The sequence below is a fragment of the Siphateles boraxobius genome, unplaced genomic scaffold (genome assembly GCF_051911475.1).
Source record: "Siphateles boraxobius isolate OS27281-9 unplaced genomic scaffold, OSU_SipBor_1 67, whole genome shotgun sequence".
In the NCBI taxonomy this organism is placed as follows: domain Eukaryota; kingdom Metazoa; phylum Chordata; class Actinopteri; order Cypriniformes; family Leuciscidae; genus Siphateles; species Siphateles boraxobius.
The window spans coordinates 450,001-477,500 of record NW_027509194.1 but is presented as its reverse complement, the minus strand read 5'-3'; the positions used below and the strand labels follow the sequence as shown (position 1 = coordinate 477,500).

Genomic DNA, 27,500 nt, shown 5'->3' with positions numbered 1-27,500 from the left:
TGGATTATGCATTTTTTTTATTAATGTGGAGCTGTGGGTTAAGGGTTGACCTGACCAGATTATGAGGACTTAAATATCACCGTGAGTTATGATAAAATATCAAGATGACTGGGTCAAATTATGACGCAGAAACATAAAAGTAGGTCTGACTCAGTTACAGACATCATGTGTGCAGATATGGTGTTTATAGCAGCTCACACACACACACACACACACACCATTCATCGTCACTCACACACTTAATTCACACTTAAAGATTGGTAAAATAAATAAAAGCACTGGTAAAAGTTGTAAACCTAAAAATTATAACATCTAGGTTTTATTCAAGTAAAAATATTATTTAATATTCCCAGCTATAACTAAAATATATATTTCAGGATATTCCCAATAAGTTATGAAAACTTTATTGCTGAATATTCTCTGAACATTCAAAACATCCAGTTTTTTAAATGTTTTAAAAACGGTTGAGGAAGTGAGTGAGTGAGTGAGTGGAGGCGGGGCTCATTTGCATATTCATAGAAACGCGCATACTAAATGAGGCGAGAGTGTCGAGTTACATTCAAGATTTTTTAAGGCATGAATCCTTTTTTTTCAAGGACAAAACGTTTAAATATGTAGAGTTTTAAGGGATATAATTGTTGACTACAGGGGGACTTTAAATAAATCCCAGGGTTTTCATATCACCGATGCAGGGATAATTTTCTCCATACTGTAAATATTCCTTCAAAGGAGGTTATATAATTATATTATATATTCATATAATCTTAATCAGCCGTTCTGAGCATCAGAGTCAGAGACGGAGTTAAAATGACCTTGCATGAAACAACATGCAGTCGGCCTTAATGTGCTGTATTACAAGATATGATATAAAGCATTTTTATGAGCTGGCAGTAAAAGCAGTGGTAGCGGTGGCAGACACACACACACACACACACACACACACACACACACACACACACACACACACACACACACACACACACACACACACACAGCGGCTCCATCTGAAGGCTGTATCTGTAAACAGGTCAGTAAGCGCTGATAGAGAGGTCACTGTGTGTGTGCTGTGAGTCTAGCTTCACCTTGGCACTCACACACACACACACATTCTCTCACACACACACACACACACACACACACGTTCTCTCACACACACACACACACTCTCTCTCACACACTCTCACAGACACACAGCAACTAACAGCATCCTTATAAATCTGTACGATTCAGGATATTAAGTGCTGCATGCGTTTTCCTTGTTTTCTGATGAGCTTCTCTGTGTGTGTGTGTGTGTGTGTGTGTGTGTGTGTGTGTGTGTGTGTGTGTGTGTGTGTGTGTGTGTGTGTGTGTGTGTGTGTGGGTGTGTGTGTGTGTGTGTGTGTGTGTGTGTGTGTGTGTGTGTGTGTGTGTGTGTGTGTGTGTGTGGGTGTGTGTGTGTGTGTGTGTGTGTGGGTGTGTGTGTGTGTGTGTGTGTGTGTGTTCAGAGAGCTTCTGATATGAATCTGTGATAGAAAGACAGTCTATTGCCCTCTAATGGAGGCAGAAATAAATGCAGAGCTAGAACTTTCTGAAGGAAAAAATGTGTGATGTTTACCAGTTGCTAAGGTGTTCTGGGTAGTTGCTAGGCTGTGGTTGCCAAGGAGTGATTTGTTAGTGCATCGGTCATAATCTCTCTTCACCTTTTCATTCGTCTTGTTCTCTCCTCTACGTTTCTCCAGTGTTCTCGCATCGTCTCCTCGCGGGATCTGACAGCTTCTCCTGCCTCCTTATTTCACACTATGGATGTTAGGCCAGGACTTATTGATCACATCATAAATTACCCATGAGCCACTGCTCCGCTTAGCCTTGTGCAAGAGACTGGAGAGGCAGGAAAATAAGAGACTTTCTTTAAGGCTCCTTCAAATTGTTAATTAAATTCAAATCAATTGCCCACCATCTATCAGCCGCCGTCCAGCTCGAGCCGATCAATAGAGCGGAGACCAGAAGCACAACTCTGCTGAAGGATTCATTAATAATTACATATTATTTTTCAGCTATTATGCATATATAGAAGATTTTTCTGTAGTTTTATGCATCTAGTTGTATAAGCTTAACGTATGTTTGCTCAAGTCCTCATGCTCTCTAATGCATTTTGAAAATGTTGTCACTGAAAAATTATAATTTTTAATGTTTTAATTAGTGTTGGGTAACGATTAATCAAATAAAAGTTTTTGTTTACATAATATATGGGTGTGAACTGTGTATAATTACTTTGTATATATAAATACACACACATGCATGTATATATTTTAAGAAATATTTCCATGCATATACTGTATATATAAATTGTTTTAAAGCAGCTTCACGGTAATAAACAGGAAAAGAAAACAGAATCAATGATGCAAACTTCATCAAATATGAGACAGATTCAAATTCTGCTGCAATACATGAAGTATATTATTATTATTATTATTATTATTATTATTATTATTATTATTATTATTATTGTAGAACTGATACTTTTACAGGAAGCTGAAAAAACGTGTTTCCCTCTCTGAAAGTCTTTATTAATCATATAAGCGAGATTTATTAATCTAATCGCCCCCAGTGGGCCACTGTAGCAAATCATCACAATAATTATCACAGTCATGGCCTTCCAAACACACTGCACAAACTCCATAAATCCACACGCATCCAAAACGACACAGGATTTGCACTTGAACTGTAAATTAGAAGGAGAGCGTGAAAGTCCTTGATCGCGTCATTTCCTAATTACTGCAGGCTTCAGCGTTACATCATATTTCACATATCTGAACTACTGTAATGAGTTTGAGAATGTGAAACTTTTTGTAGCTGAATAAAAAAGGTTTGATATTCGTAATGTCAGTGTGTTCTTCGCTGTGTGTCGGTTTGGTGTTTGTAATCGATGTGTTTCTCTCTGGTCTTGTCTAATCTTAGTGTCACTTTCTTTGACAGAGAACAAGAGCCAAGATGATCTTTAAAATCCATGATGTCTGTCACTTGAGGTGCTGGATAAATGGCACACACATACACACACACCCACACACTCGCGCACACACACACACACACACACACACACTCACACACAAACACACACATACACACAGATATACAGATTCGCGCGCACACACACACACACACACTCGCTCACACTCACACACACAAACACTCACACACACACTCACACACATACACTCGCGCACACACAGTCACACTCTCACACACACACACACATACATTCTCACACATACCCTCACACATGCACACTCACACACACACTCACACACATACACTTACGCGCACACAGTCACACTCTCACACACACACACACACACACACTCACATACACACACAGTGGTACACACACACACATACACTCACACACACATTCACACGCACACTCACACACACACACACACACACACACACACACACACACACACACACGTACACTCACTCACACACACACACACACACACACACACACAAGAAAGATAATCTTGTTTCAGTTTTAATTAAGATTATTTTTCTTATTGGCAGATTTTTTTGCTTGTTTTAAGCAACATCTCACTTAATTTTGATTTATTTCCCCAGAAAACAAGACATAATATCGTATGGCATTTTACTCATCTAGTAAATGCATCTTGATTTACTGTAAGAATTTTTAGATATTTGGACTGAAGTAAGAAAAGCATTTTTTGCAGTGCATTGCTTGCTTTCAGTGTAGATTGGGTGACTTTTAAGGTTCTTTGCAATAACTGTTTGTTTGTTCGCTGATTGTGCATGAGATCAGCATATAGATTCACAAAAGAGGGCAAACCAAGTTTCTCGGCTCGGCTTTGCTCGCCACAAGTAGTGAGATTGTTGAAATCCCCCCTGGTGTTTCAGAGCGGCTATTGCTTTTGCCCCCAATTCCGCTTTCGATTGATGGCAAATTCCGCCGCGACACGCAATGAAGAAGGGAATGGCTTTGGCTCAACCGTGGATGTGTGGATTGTTTTCGGTTGATTCAGCAGCCGAGGAAAGAAAGAAGATGAAAGGAAAAAGACGGCAGGGCAGGGGGAGGAGGGAAGGAGGGAAGAAAGGAGGGCGGAACAGTGATCAGAGTCTCTGCCGCACCATTTTTCACAGCAGACAAAAACATTTGCCTGGATATCAATTTGGCGCTGTGAAGCAGTCTTCCCCTCCTGCCCCGCCATCCATCATCTTTCCCTCCACCTCCTACACGTCTTCACCTCCGGCCCGGGGTTGAGGCGGGCCGAGTGCTTCTGAGGGACGGTCTGATCGTATTATGCTGTCGTCCGAGACTCCGCCCTTATCGGCACCTTCACCAGCAGCCCATCAGTCATCGCCAGGCCGTCATCCATCACGCATGCCGATCAATAGCCGGCCCAGCGTTCATCAGGCAGAGGTGCTGATGGGGGAGAGTTAGGAGTGAAGCAGGTGGAGTTCAGAACGAAGGACACTGATGTTTGAAAATGTAGGTGTATTTACAGGTGTGCATCTCAATAAATACTTGAAAACAGAATTGGAGCTCAAGTGCTTTAAGGTCATCTATATGCATGCATAAAAGTGAGGAAGTGAGTGAGTGGAGGCGGGGCGTATCCAAATTTCTGACTATCTCTGACTAAAGCAAATAACAAATGATTTTTCACGTTTTTTACGTAAACTAAAGCCTGTTGCTTTTAAAAAGGGATGAAATTAAAATGGATGCATGGACGCTCTCTGGAAATAATAGGACACTACTCTCCTTTAGCACATACTAAACTGCATACTATAATGCATTCATCAGGCAGAGGTGCTGATGGGGGGCTGGACTGAGGAGTGAAGCGGGTGGGAGTTCAGAACGGGGGTCACTGATGTCTGCATTTGTAGGTGTATTTACAGGTGTGCATCTCAATAAATGCTCAAGACTCCATGAAAACAGAATTGGAGCTCAAGTGCTTTAAGGTCATCTATGTGCATACGCCTAAAATGCTCACATTTATAATGGACCAAATATACTGATAGCATAATCTTGGGCATATCCAAAATTATTAAATCTCTGACTATAGTAAATAACAGATGATTTTTCACAGTTTTGACATAAACTAAGCCTGCTGGCTATTAAAAAGAGATGAAATTAAAATGCATGCATGAAGGCTCACTGGAAATAATAGGACACTTTTCTCCTTTATCACTTACTATAATGTGGGATATATGAATTCTTACGAAACTAAACATCATGTTGCATGTCATTTAATTGTGGATTTATCAGGAAGGGTTTACCAAAAGAAGAGCTCTTAATTTATGAATGTGCACTTGTAGTGTACTTTAGTCTTGAAAACTGTACTTGCAGAAAACATAATATTACCCAGACAGCAACATAGTATCGGCCTAGATCCGGCTCATATCCGGTATGTGTGGAATCCATAATATTAATGGCATAAAAACCCACTTAAGTGTGTTTTAAGAGAGACACTTTCATGACTGATTTGAACAAGTGTACTTTGTAAGAATGTCAAATTAACAATTTCATAATATAATATGATAAACATGTATGCTACTTTATGATCAGATTATTGTGCACCCTGTTGCTAGTCAGCTTCATAAAGACCCCATAAAATCAAAATTGAAGTTTTTCGCTTTTAGTATGAATGTGTTAGTTTTGCTGTTAACTAGGTTATTGTATAAGCTAGTGTGCTTCAAAAAAATGACAAAATTTGCATTTAGAAGATATAAGCGTTCAAAACAATCTCTCACTTCCGCCAATATGGATCAGTGATTTTGATGACACAACTCTACACTGTCCAATCAAATGCTTTCTATAATCAGAAGCTCCGCGCCCTACATTATAAACAGACGCTGAAGCTGTGGCATCATGAATCAGTCACTTGTTCACACATTTACTATTTTCTACATGGTGAATAGCACATAGAGCACTATATAGGGGACAGGGAACGATTCAGACAGGGTAAATATGCTTTCCATCGGGGCAAATTAAGCCTGGTTTCACGTTAATGTCCCTTGAACCGCCACTGGTCCAGAGACACGAAACACAGAGCGAATCATATGATCGAGTCCCACAGACCAGAAAACACATCATACTCATTTGAATTCTGCACAAAATGATATTTTAAAGTGATATGAAGGAGATTAGGAGGAGAAACGGTTAGAGATTAGGAGGAAACTGCTTTACCGAGCTCAACGGCTCTGAGATATAAACCAAACACTATTGCCTATTTTTAAAAAGGGGAGGAGTTGTTCGGTATGCCCCGCCCTGTTTTCCTGTTTCAGTGGAAATTACGTCAATAATGCTGCATGTTTCAAAGCACTTCAGTGGGACTTTAACTACAGGCCTATCAGTCATATGTCAGTATTTAGCAGTGTGTTTGAATCTGGACACAAAACATATTAGAAGAACTCTGGTGATTGTAGACTATTTTTTTCTTATTTTTGTAAACGCACACGTCAGAACAGAAGGAAGATATACAGGATCTTAACATACGCTCAGATTGGCAGGCACTTGACAGGACTCTGAGTGAATGCTTACCGGCAGGAACACACACTTTTCCTGACAGTGCATACGTTTCAGGGCTTCTCGTCTTCAGGAATGGATCAAACTGTAAGGTGATGCTAATGCTCAGGGTTAGCAGACGCAGTAGGCTATAATGCACTGTTTCTTTTGATATTCGCTGAGATTTTGATGGTATAAGAACCTTAAGCAAAAGTATAACAGTTTCACGGCCTCGCGATTGCAGCTTATTATTAAATGTTATTATTAAATGTCTGGGTAAAAAACAAATAGTTTTTTTTCCACTGAACACAGTATATTTTATTTTTAAGCAACATATTAAATATTTGGAACAGTAAACTGTCGGATTGAATAATTAAATAAATGAAATAAATAATTGAATTCTTATAAATTAAATAAAAATAAATTCATACTGCAAAAAAATGCTTTTCTTACTTAGTATTTTTGTCTTGTTTCCAGTCCAAATATCAAAACATTCTTAAATCAATATGCTTTTACTAAAGTAGAAAAATGCCATTCGATATTATGTCTTTTTTTCTGGGAAAATAAATAAAAATTAAATGTGTTTTTGATTAAAACAAGCTAAATTATCTGCAAGTGGGATACGAAAAATAACCTTGTTTCTGTTTGAATTAAGAATATTTTTCTTATTCCACTGGCAGATAATTTAGCTTTTTTTAAAGCAACAAATCACTTAATTTTATTTATTTCCCTAGAAAACAAGACATAATATCTTATTAATAAATGCCTTAAGACATAAATGCCTCTTGATTTAAGAATTTTTTGATATTTGGGCTGGAAACAAGAAAAAAAATACTAAGTAAGAAAAGCATTTTTACAGTGCAGTCACTTCTGTGAGCCTTTTCTGTATTTAAGTGTATTTAAAAATGTAACTATTTTCTGTAAAAACAACCACTTCTACCCTAACCCCTCAATGCATTTGGGAATGATCAGAAGTCTCATACGGGAATTCTGTAAGTCTAGCAACAGTCTAAAGCTGGAGAGACTGTTTAAATGTAGTCTTAGAAGAAGAAGAAGAATCTTGAATAAAAGATCAGTAGATCATAATAATCTGTGCTGTAATCATAATCTGCGTGAAAAAGAATGAATGTTAATATAGTACACTGTAAAAAAAATGTTAAATTTGCAGTAAAAACGGCAGCTCTGGTTGCCAGGAATTTACCGTAAAAAATACAGTAGCAACATTTTACGTTTTACAGGCTTAACTTAAATTTACAGTAAAAAACATATTTCGTTATCTGATATAATGTTAATTTTCAGATATATTGAGGTACTTATATTTGTTTTGTACCATTGTAGTACACTAACAATCACAATGATGATGAGAGTCACATGATGAGTCAAAACTCATCACAAGCAGCTTTTCCACAAATTGAGAATGTTTACATTAAATGTGACATAAAACCCTAATGTAAATAATAGATTAGAATAAACTAAGAAAAACTATAAAGAAACATACATTTAAAAAATACATGAAATGTGAAGTGTCACGCAGGGAATTGTGGGAATGTCAATTTACGTTTTTTCACTGTAAACTTACATTAAATGTACGGTTAGATCTATCTCAGTTATTCACTGTATATAGTACATAAACTGATCTGTTAACCATAATAAGATCAGTATATCATAATAATCTGCCCCTGTTATTATTATCTGCATGTGAAGAGGAATAAAAGTTTGTAGTAGGTGTGTTTCTGAGATTTTTGCAAACTACTTTTGATATTTTAAAATCTGAAAATGAGAGAAATACCTAGACCAACAGCTTGACAATCTTTCCCCGTCATGCTTTCATTTTCAAATGCCTTTCATCTGTGTGTATTTGTCCATGTTTACCCATTGCCTCAGACCTATTTTTTTACGATATTTCCAAAGAGTAACCGCACACAGCACACCTGTAACATTACACACTATTAGACCGGAGCGCGTCATTGCATCCCCAAAACCATTCTGTTCCTATTACTCATTCATTTTTCTAGCAGTGATATCGCACTTGTAATCGACTGTGGGTCGAGTTTGAGCAGGACTGAAGAGCGCGTTTAACCTCGCGGGTGGAGACGCTGGGGTCAAAGGTCAGCTGAGAATCTCCACGGCCACACCTGGGCAGGTGATCCGCAGGTCGTCGCAGGGTCAGGTGTCACTCTCACGTTTCAGCGGAGTCCCATCTGCCCCTGGCCTGGATAATTCAAGAGCAGCAAAACACGCTTTGTCACTACCTGACTCGGACAAAACTCTGCTAGTAAACCACCACTAAGATAACAGAGCGGTGCGAATATAACCCAGACGTTTTAAATAAAAAACAATCTTAATATAAATGCACATCAATTTTTTTGTATTTTTGTGTGCACAAGACGACAGCTATTTGACGTAAATCAATATTTAATAGCATTTGTGTTGCTTCCGTCGGATGATGATTTCTCTCGTTTTTTGCATGTTTGTGTGTTGCTCTTTTACACCTTACAGCCTACTGATATGCAACGATAAATATTTGATCCCACACCTGTCCGTCTTCCCAGGCTCTCACACAAACGCTTGGGCTTTTCCACGCGATGTGTTTGATGTAAGAGGAGCTCGCGGGGAGATAATGGTGCGACGCTGTTAATAATGTACGAATGAATGAAACCTCAAACCACCAAAACCCAGAGACACTCAAGCTGAAACCGGAGAGGAAACGTCTAAAAAGAGATGTAGTACAAATATCAAGTAGTCGTGACAGCCAACTGTTTTATATAAACATGATCAGGTTTATTAACCTATTCACAGTTTTGATGGATTTACTGTGTCTGTGAGAATGCAGACTAGATTTTTATATTTGATGAAAAGATTTGATGGGATTTTATCATCTATTTTATGGTCTAGCAGATAAAAACACTTTAAAGTCGTCATAAAACAGAAGTCTTTTCTTCTCTATTGTGTCGTATGTCCGAGTGAAGCGCTTCCGGAACAAGAAAAAATGTGGGCGGGGCTTGATTGTGTCTGTGAGGAAATGATTGGATGGTTGTGGTTTGCTATTGGCTGATCTCATGTGATTGACAGGTTGCCCCGCCCACATCATCAGAGAAGAGATGCTGCAAGAGGAAGTTATTCTGATTGAAGAAGATTATTAAAACAATAATTATGTGCACCGATAAATCCTTTAGAATAAATGCTGCAATATTGCATTAGAAAAAAACAAGAAGTACCGATTTTGATTTCATGGTGACTTTAATATTTATTTCTAGAGGTTTGATCACAGTAATAAAGTTTTACAATCATGGATTTCATGTGTTTGTTGTTTTCTGATCAGGAACGGAGATGAGGAATGACGTTAGGATGTTATACCTCCTCCCTGCTTGACCTTTTAATAGTGGGGCAGTTGTTAAGTGAATTTCGGGAATCCCATAAACACAAATTGCCGTCTGTAATCTCCTGCCAGGGAAGGGTGAAATATTTCAGTGGAAGGTGATTAATCAGAAGCGGTTACAGTCGAGAGAGAGAGAGAGAGAGAGAGAGAGAGAGAGAGAGAGCTGCATGATGACACCGACTCGTAATGTTCAAGAAAATAGAAAGATAAAAATGATGTCATTTAACGATTATAAACCTGGTCTGAATGCATTTTAAAACTCTCACTGTTTGTTATTTTCTAGCAAAGAACGATAAAAAAGTAGAAGACATGAATATGCCACACTGAGAAACGACTGCAGCTGTAGCCTAAATAAATCTTTCTCTCAGTACCGGCTGAATGTTGGTTTGCAGCTATTGAAGAAACTATAATTCCCATAAAAGTGCATTCAGCTGGTCATTATCACTGAATAAACCTGATCAGGGCCCTGGTGCAAAGGCATCGTCTAACTTGTGTTTTTTTTTTATTGGGACTTTTAGGTTGTATTCTGCCCGGTTCTTTTCCTGTTTCCTGTTTCAAGCACCATTTTGTAGTCAGTTTGTAGTTTTTCTGTTCACTTCCTGTGTTTAGTTCCTGGTTGTTTCCATAGTGATTGATTACTCTTACCTGTTCCTTGTTGTCCTGTGTATTTATACCCCAGTGTTTCCAGTGTTCGTGGTTCTTCTGTCGCTGTATGTTGGTGATCTCATGTCTGACTCCTTGTGTTTTGTTTCACAGTTTCTGAGTATTTTGATATTACTTTTATAAAACTTTAATGTTAACTGAGATTTTATTCATCATCTTCAAATAAAATCAAAAGTTGTTAATATTATATAATGGATCTGAGTGAATATGAACCAACAATGAACAGCTGTATTTTTATGAACTAATATTACCAAATATTAATAAACACTGTAACAACTGCATTGCTCATTGGGTTACACTTTATTTTAAGGTGTCTTTGTTACACTATAATTATACATTTAAGTACAGAGTATTAAGTAACAACGTGTACTTACTATAGGGTTAGGATTATTATAGTTATATTATATAGTTATATTATTATAGTTATTATAGTAACTACATGTAACATCTGTAACAATGACATGGATTAATGGATCTCATTGTAAAGTGTTACCAGATAAACTATGAGATCTGTTAGATGCCATAAATGCTTGTTCTCAGTGAGAATTAACACACTCTCTGATTGGTGCACCGTGAATGGCTTTGAATAAAAGCCACAGCTGAATGCATGGAATAAAAATTATAACGGGACACAATTTGCACCCTGTGTTTGCACATTTATTTGCATGCATGTCTTTTGGTTCATGGCCAAGCTGTGTTTGGAGATTTTGTCAGATCGGTCGCAGTATCGTAACCGAAGACCTGAACCAATGGCTGGCGAGAGCTTGATGTAATGGGGTAGGTCACCGCCTCGCACTCCTTAACCCCTGACCTCTGAGCTCATGGTATTTCTTTCACGGGATATCGGAGATGTGTTTTGGACAGGTTAAAGGAAGAGTGGTAAGCAAGCTGGGATCCGTTTGTACCCGCTGTAACTTTAATGGGCCCTGATAAAGATGGATCCCATGCCTCTGTGATGGATCGAGTCACTGAGCACCAGTGTGGAAACTGATGCTTTTATCTTACTTTATTTAGGCCAAGCTGTGGTTCACCACACATTTAGGTTCTGGACATTAACATTAATGAATGACCACAGCACTTTCTATGAGCACACTGCTGTGCTGTGCATGCGATACTTCCAAGACAGCTTCGTTTTGCACTAAATGCAATTATTATTTAATGCATTTGCAATATTTGTGCATGCAAAATGTGTTACTCTGAATGTAACTCGCCTGAAGTGCCATGTGAATGATGACTGCAGCTTTCAGAAAGGGGGTAAATAGGTGATGAATATATTCATTGTTCCGATAAAGGTATCGATATTCGCTATATCTGAATACTGTGAATTAATACCCACATAAATCTGCATGCATTTCAAATGTTTCCAGTGGCTCAATGTCTGTAAATCACCACAAGTGAAATGCTTTTCTGGCATGATCATAACTCAGCTGAAGTAGTCGCGGGAGCAGCCGATAGGTTGGGTCAACCAATCGACACAGCACTTGACCCTTGTTGACCTCTGCGGCCAATAAGGCTAATGGTGGATAGAGCTGTACCTGTGACACAGGGGTCTAACACAGCTGGACTTTAACATGCTCCTCATTAGCACTGACCTCTGATTTAGAATTGAGTGAGTGTTTGCATGCATGTATGAGGGTGTGCGTGCAAGCGTGGAAAGGAAAGGTCTACTTTTCCCCTCTCTCGCTCACTGCAGTTAAGTGACTTGAAGTTGCTTTGTAAATATGATTCTTAAACGATTTAACCTTCTAGTGCTCTTCGCGTGAGGGTCAAAAAAGACAGATTTTTTTTCCCTATGAAATTAATGTACTATAATTAATGTACTATATTTTGGTTTGATAATGTTTTTTATGTAATATTTTGTATTTTTAGGGGATTTTATGGTACTAAATTATATTAACGCTGTATTTATAATCAATTTGTTCACTTTCTCTTTTCGAAGACAACTCTTGGCAGATTGTTGTTTAAGGTTATGGTCTTTCATCCAGCAAGAAATGTCTGTCAGATAGGCTGAGATGCGTACAGGTAATAGGAAAAAACATGTTTCTGAATGACAGATCCTAGTGAAGACATGTAGATGGAGAAGAGAAGCGGTCCCAGCACTGAGCCCTGAGGCACTCCAGTAGCTAGATGTTAGCAGTGATGGGATAAAACATGTTTCTGAATGACAGATCCTAGTGAAGACATGTAGATGGAGAAGAGAAGCAGTCCCAGCACTGAGCCCTGAGGCACTCCAGTAGCTAGATGTTAGCAGTGATGGGATAAACCATGTTTCTGAATGACAGATCCTAGTGAAGACATGTGGATGGAGAAGAGAAGCAGTCCCAGCACTGAGCCCTGAGGCACTCCAGTATCTAGATATTGGGTCTTAGACACCTCACCCCTCCACGACATCCTGAAGGACCTACTGAGAGGGAAGACTTGAACCATTGGAGTGCGGTTCCTGAGATGTGTCCTCTATTTGGAAAAAGCCACATATGGAAATGGAAACAGAAATATGGAAATTGCCATTTGACAATCACACAGCCGCCTCTTTGTCTTATTTTTCCATCCAGATGAACCTCCATGTCATCTTCATGTAACAAATTACACTTTGTTAAAGTGAACTTCAAAGTATACTAATGTACGGTTGCATCAGTTGTTTACCACCAAATTTCCGTCAGGAGCCAATGGCAAGTTGAATCATTGCCAATCAGTGTTAATGATGTGGACTTGCTTCTACACGTCTTCTGAACCAATCCCACTATCCATAAACGTGTTCTTCACAAAGCCTGTTACAGTGTTTTTTAGTCGCTAACAAGCATTTGTCCAACCAGTTGTCACATTTTCAAAACTCTAAACACAATTAGCACAGCATCAGTCTTTTGTGGCCATACCATTCACACATTTCATGTTGTTTTCACACAATATGCAGTCAGTGAACACATTTCTACAAAGCTTACATTTTCTTAACAGACAAGCTATACCTCCCAACAAAATTATGGATTGTTTTTGTACTATTTACAAATGTTAACACACATCATCCCACAATAGCAAAAACAATATTCCAAATCTTAGATACAGTATAAAAACTTCTGCTTCTGCAATGATATTAGTTCAAAAACAATATATCTCAGCTGATAATAAACAAACAATTGAATAATTGACACACAGCTGATTTATGTTGGGTAAATTGGGCCCACCACAGCTGATTCCAGTCTGGCTTACACTCAGTGGCAGGGGTTATTTTTTTCTATTACATTGACACTTATACAGTAAAAGGAAGAAACAGAAAAAGACAAACACTGTAATGTCTGGACGAGGAAGAGTAAGAGCAAGGGGCCCAGAGAGAAGAGCAGGCCCAGTGAGAGATGCAGTGAGAGGTCCAGGAGCAGTGAGAGATGCAGGAACAGTGAGAGATGCAGTGAGAGGTGCAGGAGCAGTGAGATATGCAGTGAGAGATGCAGTGAGAGGTGCAGTGAGAGATGCAGTGAGACATGCAGTGAGACATGCAGTGAGAGGTTTAGGAGCAGTGAGAGGTGCAGTGAAAGGTGCAGGAGTACTGAGAGATGCAGTGAGAGGTGCAGGAGCAGTGAGAGATGCAGTGAGAGGAGAAGTGAGAGATGCAGTTAGAGGTGCAGGAGGAGTGAGAGGTGCAGTGAGAGGTGCAGGTGCAGTGAGAGGTGCAGGTGCAGTCAGAGGTGCAGGAGCAGTGAGAGGTGAATGTGCAGTGAGAGGTGCAGGTGCAGTGAGAGGTGGAGGTGCAGTGAGAGGTGCGGTGAGAGGTGCAGTGAGAGGTGCAGGTGCAGTGAGAGGTGCAGTGAGAGGTGCAGTGAGAGGTGCAGGAGCAGTAAGAGGAACAGTGAGAGGTGCAGTGAGAGGTGCAGTGAGAGGTGCAGGAGCAGTGAGAGATGCAGTGAGAGGAGCAGTGAGAGATGCAGTGAGAGATGCAGTGAGAGGTGCAGGAGCAGTGAGAGATGCAGTGAGAGGTGCAGGAGCAGTGAGAGGTGCAGTGAGAGGTGCAGGAGAAGTGAGAGATGCAATGAGAGATGCGGTGAGAGGTGCGGGAGCAGTGAGAGGTGCAGTGAGAGGTGCAGGAGCAGTGAGAGATGCAGTGAGAGATGCAGGAGCAATGAGAGGTGCAGTGAGAGGTGCAGGAGCAGTAAGAGATGCAGTGAGAGTTGCAGGAGCAGTGAGAGATGCAGTGAGAGATGCAGTGAGAGGTGCAGGAGCAGTGAGAGGTGCAGTGGGAGATGCAGTGAGAGGTGCAGGAGCAATGAGAGGTGCAGTGAGAGGTGCAGGAGCAGTGAGAGATGCAGTGAGAGGCGCAGGAGTAGTAAGAGATGCAGTGAGAGATGCAGTGAGAGGTGCAGGAGCAGTGAGAGGTGCAGTGGGAGGTGCAGGAGCAGTGAGAGATGCAGTGATAGGTGCAGGAGCAATGAGAGGTGCAGTTGCAGTGAGAGGTGCAGGAGCAGTGAGAGGTGCAGGAGCAGAGAGAGGTGCAGGTGCAGTGAGAGATGCAGTGAGAGGAGCAAGGCCAGGGAGAAGAGCAGGCCCAAGGAAGGGGCAAGGTAGAGGTGTAAGAATGCATGGTGGTGGCATTCAAAAGGGCTGCAAGAACAGTAGTCAGTGATGAAATTTGTGCCACTATCATTGACCATGTAATCAACCACGGTCTTTCACTAAGAGAGGCTGGTGAAAGAGTGCAGCCCAATTTGAGGTGGTCAACGGTGGCCTCCATTATACGCATCTTTCAACAAACCAATAGGTAAGTTGCATTTTACATGGATTGTTTCTATTCTCACTTGACATGTCAATAAGGTCATACAGTAATGCATATGTTGAACGTATTCCACCCTCTGGGGGAAGAGGAAAGCTCCTCAATATTGATCAAGAGCTTGCCATTGTAGAAATGGTTGTTGCATAATGTGATAAAACTGCATGAAATTCAAACTAGAATTGTGGAGGACCATGAGATATTAGAAAATATCGATAGCATCAGCCTCACAACCATTACGCAGACATAGTCCAACACAGAGTGCGGATGAAGCAGCTCTACACTGTTCCCTTTGAGAGGAACAGTGAGAGAGTCAAGGAGCTATGACGACAATATGTCCAGGTATAGTGTATATTCAATTCAATGTCCAGTTCTATAAGCTTTGCACTTTGCAAGTAGGTTACCTACACAGTAATAGGTTACAGTACAGTATGGTATACAGTAATGACATGATTTACATAAACTTTGTTTCAGAGAGTTATGGAATTGGAGGCCAACCAGGCCCCTCATGAATTCATATACATAGATGAGGTAGGATTTAATCTGGCCAAAAGGCGTCGACGTAGACAAAATGTAATTGGAAAAAGGGCCACAGTTGATGTGCTAGGACATAGAGGTGCAAACATTACCAAGTGTGCAGCAATTGCAAATGCAGGATTACGCCTTCACAGATGACAGGGTGGACCCTGTAATACCGAGCACATCCTTGCCTTTCTCAATGATCTCCACCAGCGCCTGGTTCCAGAGCAGGATCAAGAGAGTGAAAACATGAGGACCTTTGTAATTATCTGGGCCAATGTGGCGTTCCATCATTCGCAAGCAATAACAACATGGTTTGAAGTCCACCCAAGACAGGTAAGTCTCTTCCTTCCACCCTATTCACCTTTCCTCATAGAGGAGGAGTTCTTTTCTGCATGGAGGTGGAAGGTTTATGACCATAGCCAACATGACCAGATGTCCCTCCTTGAAACCATGGATGCTGGCTGCAGGGACATCACTGTTCATGATTGCCAAGGGTGGATCCGACATACCAAGCGGTTTTATCCCAGCGGCATCGCCTTGGATAATATCAGATGTGATGTTGATGAAAACATGTGGCCTAACCCTGAAGATTGCAGAGTTTAGATACAGTAATTTTGTGCTTTTTTTAGTTCCCCCCTTTTTATCTGGGCTCATTTGCTGTTGTTTTTTTGTTCAGAATGCTCTTGTGTGTTTCATGGATATATTTTGTTCACTGTAAGCAATACTGTAAAACTTTTTCTGTTCTATCATACCGTGTTTCTACTGAACCTCCTGTAGTAAACAGTAAAGGCAAAAAAATATTTGCTTTTTACTGGAATGCTTTTGAATGTGAACTTTACTGTGCATGTGGACATACAGTTCCCAACCAAGAAATTTAGTGTAAAAACGGTGGATTGCATGTTTTGCATACAAATACCTGTAAAACTGAAACATAAAAGTCTATGCAGTTTTTGTAATGTCAACAATAGCCAGTATTTTGAAACCTGGTGTACTTTGATTGACTGCATGTACCTTGTGAAGTGAAAACAAGTGTTATTCTTTGACAGAATAATTTAATTTTGAGTCAGATTTCCAGTGTTTTGGTAAAGTTAGTGTGTGCAAAGAAAGATGTGTTCTATTTTGAAATGAAGAGTTAGTATATATTTAACAAAATGTGTTTTTGAGAAAATATCCATTTGTCCAGTTGTGTTTTGTAGGTGTGAGTGTGTGTTAAGAGTTTAGAAAAAGTATCTGAAGTATGGGTAAGCGCTTGTTAGCGATTGAAAAAAAACTGTAATATGTTAGCATGTTATCTGGTCCATAAACTCAACAATATGTAAATAGTTCTTCTGTAAGAGAACTGTTCAGAGGACACATTTCCATATTGGTTTAATCTCTGGAACGTTTCACTTCGTCAGTGTCTTCAGCTTAAAATGAGCTGTCAGTCCTTCTATGAACTTCACACTGCGGCTGAAGATCGGAGGAACTTCAGACAGGTAAGAGATGATGATAATAATGACACTGCTGGAAGGTTTCTCTACTGACGGGAACTTCCTAAATGTAACCGCTGGTTTAAGACAATTCATATTCAGTGAGACTTATTGGTTAAGCTGTATTGAAAATACCAACTGAGGTCACTGAATAATTCTTCTGTAGAGCTGCTTTATGGTTGAAACTGAAATCATAATGATATTTGAAATTACAGATTTCTGAAACTGAAGAAGCTTTTGACACTGTCACTGCTTTTCTCTGTGAAGCTGTTTTGTATAAAGTGCTATGAACATGACTTGTTTGAATCTTGGCGAATCTCAAAACTATCACAATCTATGTACCTATATAGCTCCTGGCTGCATGTCACATAGTTGCCATAAGGCTATTTGTTTATCTTGTTGTGTGGTTATATTTTGAGCATCATAATTATTGTACTGTTCAAATATTGCTAAAACGTCATTGCATAGAAGATTTTTGTACTTAAAATTTGTTCATATTTCAAACAAATGTATTTTTCTCAAATTCGATTAAATGCAACAGCAAAAAGCGTGGGATGCAGTGGTGTAAAGAGTGGGATGCAGTGGTGTAAAGAGTGGGATGCAGTGGTGTAAAGAGTGGGATGCAGTGGTGTAAAGTGTCTGATGCAGTGGTGTAAAGAGTGGGATGCAGTGGTGTAAAGAGTAGGATGGAGTGGTGTAAAGCGTTTGATGCAGTGGTGTAAAGCGTGGGATGCAGTGGTGTAAAGCATGGGATGCAGTGGTATAAAGCATGGGATTCAGTGGTGTAAAGCGTGGGATGCAGTGGTGTAAAGCGTGGGATGCAGTGGTGTAAAGCAAGGGATGCATTCGTGTAAAGCATGGGATGCAGTGGTGTAAGCATGGGATGCAGTGGTGTAAAGCATGGGATGCAGTGGTGTAAGCATGGGATGCAGTGGTGTAAAGCATGGGATGCAGTGGTGTAAAGTATGGGGTGCAGTGGTGTAAAGCGTGGAAAGCAGTGGTGTAAAGAGTGGGATGCAGTGGTGTAAAGCGTGGGGTGCAGTGGTGTAAAGCATGGGATGCAGTGGTGTAAAGCACGGGATGCAGTGGTGTAAAGCGTGGGATGCAGTGGTGTAAAGCATGGGATGCAGTGGTGCAAAGCATGGGATGGAGTTGTGTAAAGCATTGGAATGCAGTGGTGTAAAGCATTGGAATGCAGTGGTGTAAAGCATTGGATGCAGTGGTGTAAAGCATGGGATGCAGTGGTGTAAAGCATGGGATGCAGTGGTGTAAAGCATTGGATGCAGTGGTGTAAAGCATGGGATGCAGTGGTGTAAAGCGTGGGATGCAGTGGTGTAAAGCATGGGATGCAGTGGTGTAAAGCGTGGGATGCAGTGGTGTAAAGCATGGGATGCAGTGGTGTAAAGCGTGGGATGCAGTGGTGTAAAGCGTGGGATGCAGTGGTGTAAAGCATGAGATGCAGTGGTGTAAAGCGTGGGATGCAGTGGTGTAAAGCATGGGATGCAGTGGTGTAAAGCGTGGGATGCAGTGGTGTAAAGCATGGGATGCAGTGGTGTAAAGCTTGGGATGCAGTGGTGTAAAGCGTGGGATGCAGTGGTGTAAAGCATGAGATGCAGTGGTGTAAAGCGTGGGATGCAGTGGTGTAAAGCATGGCACCACTGGACTCTAGAGTAGTGGAGACGTGTTCTCTGGAGTGACAAATCACGCTTCTCTGTCTGGCAGTCTGATGGACGAGTCTGGGTTTGGCGGTTGCCAGGAGAACGGGACTTGCCTGACTGCATTGTGCCAAGTGTAAAGTTTGGTGGAGGGGGGATTATGGTCTGGGGTTGTTTTTCAGGGCTTGGCCCCTTAGTTCCAGTGAAAGGAACTCTGAATGCTTTAGTATACCAAGACATTTTGGACAATTTCATGCTCCCAACTTTGTGGAAACAGTTTGGGGTTGTTCCTGTTCCAACATGACTGTGCACCAGTGCACAAAGCAGGTTCATAAAGACATGGATGAGCGAGTTTAGTGTGCAGGAACTGGACTGGCTGCAAAAATTCCCATAAACAAACTCCTAAACCATGTGGAAAGCCTTCCCAGAAGAGTTGAAACTGTTATAGCTGTAAAGGGTTGGCCAACTCCATATTAAACCCTGCTGATTAAGAATGGGATGTCATAAAAGTTCATGTGCATGTAATGGCAGGCGTCCCAAAACTTTTGGCAATATGGTGTAGTGTCGGCCCAGATCTGGCCCACATCTGATACACATGGATTCCACACGGCCCAGATGTGGCAGGCACTATGTTGCTGTCTGGGAAAGTCAAAGCTGTTTCAGTGCCGTTTGAATGAGGAGCAGAAAAGCACAAAACAAGAGTTTGATTGTACATTTGATCACTGTTTGTGTGTTTCAGGGGTTGGTCCGAGCACACAGAGAGAACGATGGCAATCACAGAGTTGTTCAGATACATCAACTCCTCTCTGCTCATCAGTCACCGGCCACTGAACGCCTCTCCGGTCGAGCAGACCGTCTACGCTGGATGTGCACACATGCCCGCCGTCATCATCATCTACCTGGTGCTGCAGTTCATCAACATGTTCCTGGGCATCCCGGCCAACATCATTGTTCTGTGGCTCATCCGTAAGAATAAGGGAGACTCGTCCACCTCAGACATCTTCATCGTCCATCTGGCCATGCTGGACACTTTCTTCTGCCTCACTCCTCCGCTAGAACTAGCCAACATTGTGTATCTGAACAGCGGCAGCATCTGGTACGTCCTGCGCTTCTTCTACGGTGTCAAAGACTCGTCGCCGCTCTTCTTGTCCTGCATCTGTCTGGACCGATACATGGCCGTCTGCCATCCCCTCACTTTCACCAAACTCAAAAACAAGCGACATCGCTCTGTGTGCGCCGGCGCCGTGTGGCTTGTCACTTTACTCTACGCCGCAGCAAAGTGTGCAGGACACATCCCTAACTTTGAGAAAGCCTTCACCGTCATGATTGTGGCGGCGTTTGCGTTCATGCTGTTCTGTAACATCTCGATTCTCTGGGCCCTGACACAATCTTCTCCAGGCCGAGACGAGACGCATCCCGTCAAGAAAAAGGCCTTTAAAATGGTCATCATCATCTTGGCCATCATTGTGTTTAACTACCTCCCGCCGGTGGCTCTCTTTCCCTTTCAAGAGTATTTCTCCTCGGAGGTCTTCCACTGTTACATCCATTACATCGCCTTTTGCTTCGTGGACGTGAGCAGCAGCATCCAGCCGGTTCTGTATCTGTCGCGCGAGAAGCTTCACAAAGTCCCGTCGTGCTGCTCGAAAAACACAGACTCTGCGGATGATCCTGTGTTCACCATCAGCCGTTGAGTTGCTGTTATTGGACTATTTCACTGATCAGATGCACTGAACTACTGTAATAATGAAGGTCTGTGTATGGTAAACAATGTGTAATGTTATTAAATAACAGCCTTTAAACTCTTTCTGCAGCTGTTTTATGCTGAAGCTTGTTGGTTGTGAGGTATGCATTGAATTTACATGAAAACAATCTGCTGATGTGTGCACAGAAATATGTTGCTATGAGCATATTTATTTGCAGTGGATTTCAGTTTGTTACTAAAGTACAGTAATGATGTGTCACCATCAGCCTCGTGAGCTCTTTATTTATTTATGTCTGTAATTCTGGATTAACTTGCTGCTTGCATACATTGTATGAGACAAGTTTTAAATAAGTGTATGTTTCACAACATTGCACCACAGTGTTGGGCATTACAACGCAATACATAATCAGATTACTTTTTTCAAGTAGCTAGTAAAGTAACACATTAGTTTTAGAAGAAATGTGAGCAGGCACTTACTCCTCTCACTTGCAAAAAACAAAACAGATTCAGTATTACTCAAATTAAATTAAATAAGAATGCAAATTTAAATATATGAAATTACACAAATATACTTTATGTGTTTAATCACACTTTATTAAGCAATGTCTTTGCTGCTGACCTTCGATGATCCACTTCAACCTTAATAATAAGGGGAAATGACTTAAGATAAACATCACATTTGTTTAATTTTTTATTGCATTTCCTTGAGTCTGAGGCTTATTCATTTCATTTTTGGTGTAAAGGAGACTTTATATTTGCCAAAAATCCTAACACTATTTGCCTAACCCACAGTTCAACTATATACAAACACTATATACAACTATATACAAACACTGCACACATAATGCGAGGTCCTTTGTTGCTTTGAAACGATATGTTTTGTGAAAAGTGTTATACAAATAAATGTGAATAATGTGTGTAGAGATTGAACACAAAATAGTTTACATATATATATATATATATATATATATATATATATATATATATATATACTGTAGCAATGTTCAGGGAAGAAGGAGGCAGGAACCGGCGAACAATCAAAGAACCTTTATTTAAAATAAAACAAACAAACCAAAATACCGCCAACAGCCCTTCGCGGATGACTGCTGGCTAGCGAAAATAAACATAACTGCCAGCAGCCCCTCGCGGACGACTGCTGGCTAAAATAAAATACAAATAAAAAAAACAAAACACAACGTAAAACCAGGCCTGTTCCTATCTCGATCATCAACGTCGTTGCAACGGAGACGGAAGCATGAGGAGTGACAGATCGAGAGAGGGGAGAGAGCTATGGGGGAGGAACTTTGGAGGGAGGAGCTGTGGAGGGAGGAGCTGTGGAGGGAGGGCTGTGGAGGGAGGAGCTGTGGAGGGAGGAGCTGTGGAGGGAGGGCTGTGGAGGGAGGAGCTGTGGAGGGAGGAGCTGGGGAGGGAGGAGCTGTGGGGGAGGAGCTGTGGAGGGAGGAGATGTGGAGGGAGGAGCTGTGGAGGGAGGAGCTATGGGGGAGGAGCTGTGGGGGAGGAGCTGTGGAGGGAGGAGCTGTGGAGGGAGGGCTGTGGGGGAGGAGCTGTGGAGGGAGGGCTGTGGGGGAGGAGCTGTGGAGGGAGGAGCTGTGGGGGAGGAGCTGTGGAGGGAGGGCTGTGGGGGAGGAGCTGTGGGGGAGGAGCTGTGGGGGAGGAGCTGTGGAGGGAGGAGCTGTGGGGGAGGAGCTGTAGAGGGAGGGCTGTAGCGCAGCCTTTGCCCTCAGAGAAGCATCTGATAGTGAGGAGATTGAGGATGGATTAATACTTTAATCTCTTGAGTTGAGGAGCTGTGGGGGAAGAGCTGTGGAGGGAGGAGCTGTGGAGGGAGGGCTGTGGGGGAAGAGCTGTGGGGGAAGAGCTGTGGAGGGAGGAGCTGTGGAGGGAGGAGCTGGGGAGGGAGGAGCTGTGGGGGAGGAGCTATGGGGGAGGAGCTGTGGAGGGAGGAGCTGTGGAGGGAGGGCTGTGGAGGGAGGAGCTGTGGAGGGAGGAGCTGTGGGGGAGGGCTGTGGAGGGAGGGCTGTGGGGAGGGCTGTGGGTGAGGGCTGTGGAGGGAGTGCTGTGGGGGAGGGCTGTGGAAGGAGGAGCTGTGGAGGGAGGAGCTGTGGAGGGAGGAGCGGTGGAGGGAGGAGCTGTGGAGGGAGGAGCTGTGGAGGGAGGTGCTGTGGAGGGAGGAGCTGTGGGGGCGGAGCTGAAGAGGGAGGAGCTGTGGAGGGAGGAGCTGTGGGGGAGGAGCTGTAGAGGGAGGGCTGTAGCGCAGCCTTTGCCCTCAGAGAAGCATCTGATAGTGAGGAGATTGAGGATGGATTAATACTTTAATCTCTTGAGTTGAGGAGCTGTGGGGGAAGAGCTGTGGAGGGAGGAGCTGTGGAGGGAGGGCTGTGGGGGAAGAGCTGTGGGGGAAGAGCTGTGGAGGGAGGAGCTGTGGAGGGAGGAGCTGGGGAGGGAGGAGCTGTGGGGGAGGAGCTGTGGAGGGAGGAGCTGTGGAGGGAGGAGCTATGGGGGAGGAGCTGTGGGGGAGGAGCTGTGGGGGAGGAGCTGTGGAGGGAGGGCTGTGGGGGAGGAGCTGTGGAGGGAGGGCTGTGGGGGAGGAGCTGTGGAGGGGGGAGCTGTGGAGGGAGGAGCTGTGGAGGGAGGAGCTGTGGAGGGAGGAGCTGTGGGGGAGGAGCTGTGGAGGGAGGGCTGTGGGGGAGGAGCTGTGGGGGAGGAGCTGTGGAGGAGGAGCTGTGGAGGGAGGGCTGTGGGGGAGGAGCTGTGGAGGTAGGAGCTGTGGAGGGAGGAGCTGTGGAGGGAGGAGCTGTGGGGGAGGAGCTGTGGAGGGAGGAGCTGTGGGGGAGGAGCTGTGCAGGGAGGAGCAGTGGAGGGAGGGCTGTGGGGGAGGAGCTGTGGGGGAGGAGCTGTGGAGGGAGGAGCTGTGGAGGGAGGGCTGTGGGGGAGGAGCTGTGGAGGGAGGAGCTGTGGGGGAGGAGCTGTGGAGGGAGGAGCTGTGGGGGAGGAGCTGTGGAGGGAGGAGCTGTGGAGGGAGGGCTGTGGGGGAGGAGCTGTGGGGGAGGAGCTGTGGAGGGAGGAGCTGTGGAGGGAGGGCTGTGGGGGAGGAGCTGTGGGGGAGGAGCTCTCGAGGGAGGAGCTGTGGAGGGAGGGCTGTGGGGGAGGAGCTTTGGAGGGAGGAGCTGTGGGGGAGGAGCTGTGGAGGGAGGAGCTGTGGAGGGAGGAGCTGTGGGGGAGGAGCTGTGAAGGGAGGAGCTGTGGGGGAGGAGCTGTGGAGGGAGGAGCTGTGGAGGGAGGGCTGTAGCGCAGCAGAGAGCAAGGGGGTTGGACCTGTAAGTTGTGCTTGTTCAAATTTTCAGGCTAAGTCAACATTTTCTCAAAACTCCCTACTGCAGCTTTGAAACTGGAATTACACACAAGTTTTCAGTTATTTATTAGTTCTGTTTATTATTTAAGATAGTACTGATATAAGCAGCTATGGCAACCATATAGCAATGCATGCGATTCCCAAATCTTTTTGTCATCCTTTGCCCTCAGAGAAGCATCTGATAGTGAGGAGATTGAGGATGGATTAATACTTTAATCTCTTGAGTTTCTCCTGATGTCTTCTGTCAGAAGCCGTTCACACTGGATTCTCGTGCAGAATTATGCAAACGCTTCTCATGATGTTCTCGCCTCATTTGCATGCAGATCTGAACTCTTGCACGCATCGCCCACAGTGTCACTGTGAATAAACTGCACATCTTCTCCAAACACAGTTTCTGAGCCATCTGTTCCCCGATGTAAATCACTCTGTGTTGATGTGAGCCTCTTTCAGGACCGGAGCCAAATGCGTGTCCTCCACTTATAAATCACTTGCGAAAATTCATGGCTGTATGTATATTAATGCAGAAATATGCTTATATGCAGATTCCAGTGAACTTGTGACTCACTGAATGAGTTCATTTAAAGACTGAATAAAACACTATCAATATTTACAGATATACTGACGATGAATTTTTGGAATTTATGATTCGTGCGAAACACATAGACAGCCTACAGATAACTACCTCAATTAGTCATCATCACCTTAAGAATAGTTCTCCTAAAAAATCATTATGTTGTCATTTACTCGTTCTAAACCAGGAATTCTTGTTTTTCTTCTTGGGAATACAGAGAAACGTCATGCAACTGTTTCCACAAGAATCATTCTTTAAATTCTCAGAACTTTCAAAATGTTACATTTTGTTGCGTCTTTATTGGTTATTTGATCGTTGAGGAACATTCCATTTTATCATTCTTCAAACATGATGAAATTGTTACTTTTGAATGTTCTCTGAACGTTCGAAAGCGAGTCATAACGTTTTTTTTTTGGTTCTTTTTGTTCTTTTATTTTTTATGTTAGACAAACATCCAACCAAACATTTCAAGAAAAAGCCTTGTGTGTGTGTGTGTGTGTGTGTGTGTGTGTGTGTGTGTGTGTGTGTGTGTGTGTGTGTGTCTGTGTGTGTGTGTTTTAGGAATGTTCCTGTTTTTCATTTTCCAGTGGATGTGTGTCTTTTCCTCCAGAATATATTAAGCGCTCCCTTCATTTTACACTGGAAATGCTTTAATTAAACTTCTTTTAATTAAATTCCCCTTTGTTGTGATTAGCCTCTGGTAATTGATTCAGTCTGTCTCTGCTGGTGGATTGAACTTCTACTTAGTTAATGAATTAATTGATCAACCTTCAGTGTATTTTGGGTTGGTAAGAGGATTTTGACATTTTACAGCTTTAATCTGGCGCTGGTGGAAAATGAAGGATTTTAGAGCCTGTGAGTGTGTGTTAATGGAAATATCATGGAAATAAAAGAAATTTAACACAAACTGCGAGGAGTTTCTTATTGTTGTAGTTGAAAAATGTCTGTTTTAAAAATAAATGCTTTAAATGCCTGTTTTCTGGATTCAATCTTTCACAATAATGTAAGATAAAGTGTTTCTTCCTCAGTGTTTATGTCTTGTTTTCCAGCACAAATATCTAAACATTATTAAATACATTTACTGGAGAAGCAAAATGATGGACGATAAGAAGTCTTGGTTATATTTTTTGGGGGGGAAAAATGCATCAAAATGAAGTGAGTTTGTGCTTTTTCAGAAATCAAGAATTAATATATTATGTAGTTTTGCTTTTTAAGTAAATGCATCTTTATTTAAGAATGTTTTGCTATACTTGCACTGGAAAACAAGACAAAATACTCTTAAAATCTCTTAAAGTGCAATAGTGTTGATGTGAGAAACGATGAGCTGATCTTGAGATGTTTGATGATCTGACCGTGTGTTTTATGTGTTTAATGGCAGGACTAGAGCGCCATCTGGTGGACAGAAGCTGCATCACAGCTAGAAATGTAAATATATATATATATTCTTTTTTTCTGTAAATCGGTTCCCTCGACTTGTTCCAATGTCTTTTGAATTATTGCAGAAAATAAGCGCTATGTCCAACAATAGTTCATGATTTCTTACCCATTATGTTCATCACACTAATCTTCACAGATAAACTCAACCTCTGTAGATAGACGTAACCACAGTTTCAGATCCACAGTTTCAGTACCGCAGTTTCAGAACCACAGTTTCAGAACCGCAGTTTCAGAACCACAGTTTCAGAACCACAGTTTCAGATCCACAGATTCAGAACCGCAGTTTCAGTACCGCAGTTTCAGAACCACAGTTTCAGATCCACAGTTTCAGAACCGCAGTTTCAGAACCACAGTTTCAGAACCGCAGTTTCAGATCCACAGTTTCAGATCCACAGTTTCAGAACCACAGTTTCAGAACCGCAGTTTCAGAACCACAGTTTCAGATCCACAGTTTCAGATCCACAGTTTCAGAACCACAGTTTCAGAACCACAGTTTCAGAACCGCAGTTTCAGAACCACAGTTTCAGAACCGCAGTTTCAGAACCACAGTTTCAGAACCGCAGTTTCAGTACCGCAGTTTCAGAACCGCAGTTTCAGTACCGCAGTTTCAGAACCACAGTTTCAGAACCGCAGTTTCAGAACCACAGTTTCAGAACCGCAGTTTCAGTACCGCAGTTTCAGATCCACAGTTTCAGTACCACAGTTTCAGAACCGCAGTTTCAGAACCACAGTTTCAGATCCACAGTTTCAGATCCACAGTTTCAGAACCACAGTTTCAGAACCGCAGTTTCAGTACCGCAGTTTCAGAACCACAGTTTCAGAACCGCAGTTTCAGAACCACAGTTTCAGAACCGCAGTTTCAGAACCACAGTTTCAGAACCACAGTTTCAGTACCGCAGTTTCAGTACCGCAGTTTCAGAACCACAGTTTCAGTACCGCAGTTTCAGTACCGCAGTTTCAGATCCACAGTTTCAGTACCGCAGTTTCAGTACCGCAGTTTCAGATCCACAGTTTCAGTACCACAGTTTCAGAACCACAGTTTCAGATCCACAGTTTCAGTACCACAGTTTCAGAACCACAGTTTCAGAACCACAGTTTCAGAACCACAGTTTCAGTACCGCAGTTTCAGAACCACAGTTTCAGATCCACAGTTTCAGAACCACAGTTTCAGTACCGCAGTTTCAGAACCACAGTTTCAGATCCACAGTTTCAGAACCACAGTTTCAGTACCGCAGTTTCAGAACCACAGTTTCAGATCCACAGTTTCAGAACCACAGTTTCAGTACCGCAGTTTCAGAACCACAGTTTCAGATCCACAGTTTCAGATCCACAGTTTCAGAACCACAGTTTCAGAACCACAGCCACAGAATCGCAGTTTCAGAACCAGAAGTGATCTGCTACCCATACACATAGTTTTCTTTTGATAAATATATGCTGTTTTCACGTGGATTTTGATCATTCAGTTTAATGACGTTTATAA

General features: G+C 42.3%; 2 protein-coding genes across 2 annotated transcripts in view; one reads left to right on the top strand and one right to left on the bottom strand.

The window, feature by feature from the left end:
- Nucleotides 1-27,500, bottom strand: part of ak1 (adenylate kinase 1) — a 227,115-nt gene that overhangs the window by 152,035 nt on the left and 47,580 nt on the right. The gene's annotated exons all lie outside the window — the stretch shown is intronic.
- On the top strand, nucleotides 19,705-20,628 carry LOC143722523 (proteinase-activated receptor 3-like). The gene has a single exon (XM_077213892.1). It carries the CDS (start codon nucleotides 19,705-19,707, stop codon nucleotides 20,626-20,628), a length of 924 nt encoding a protein of 307 aa, XP_077070007.1.

Bases quoted from the DNA above. Each gene is read 5' to 3' on its own strand.
- LOC143722523 (XM_077213892.1), top strand. From the start codon at position 19,705: ATGGCAATCACAGAGTTGTTCAGATACATCAACTCCTCTCTGCTCATC.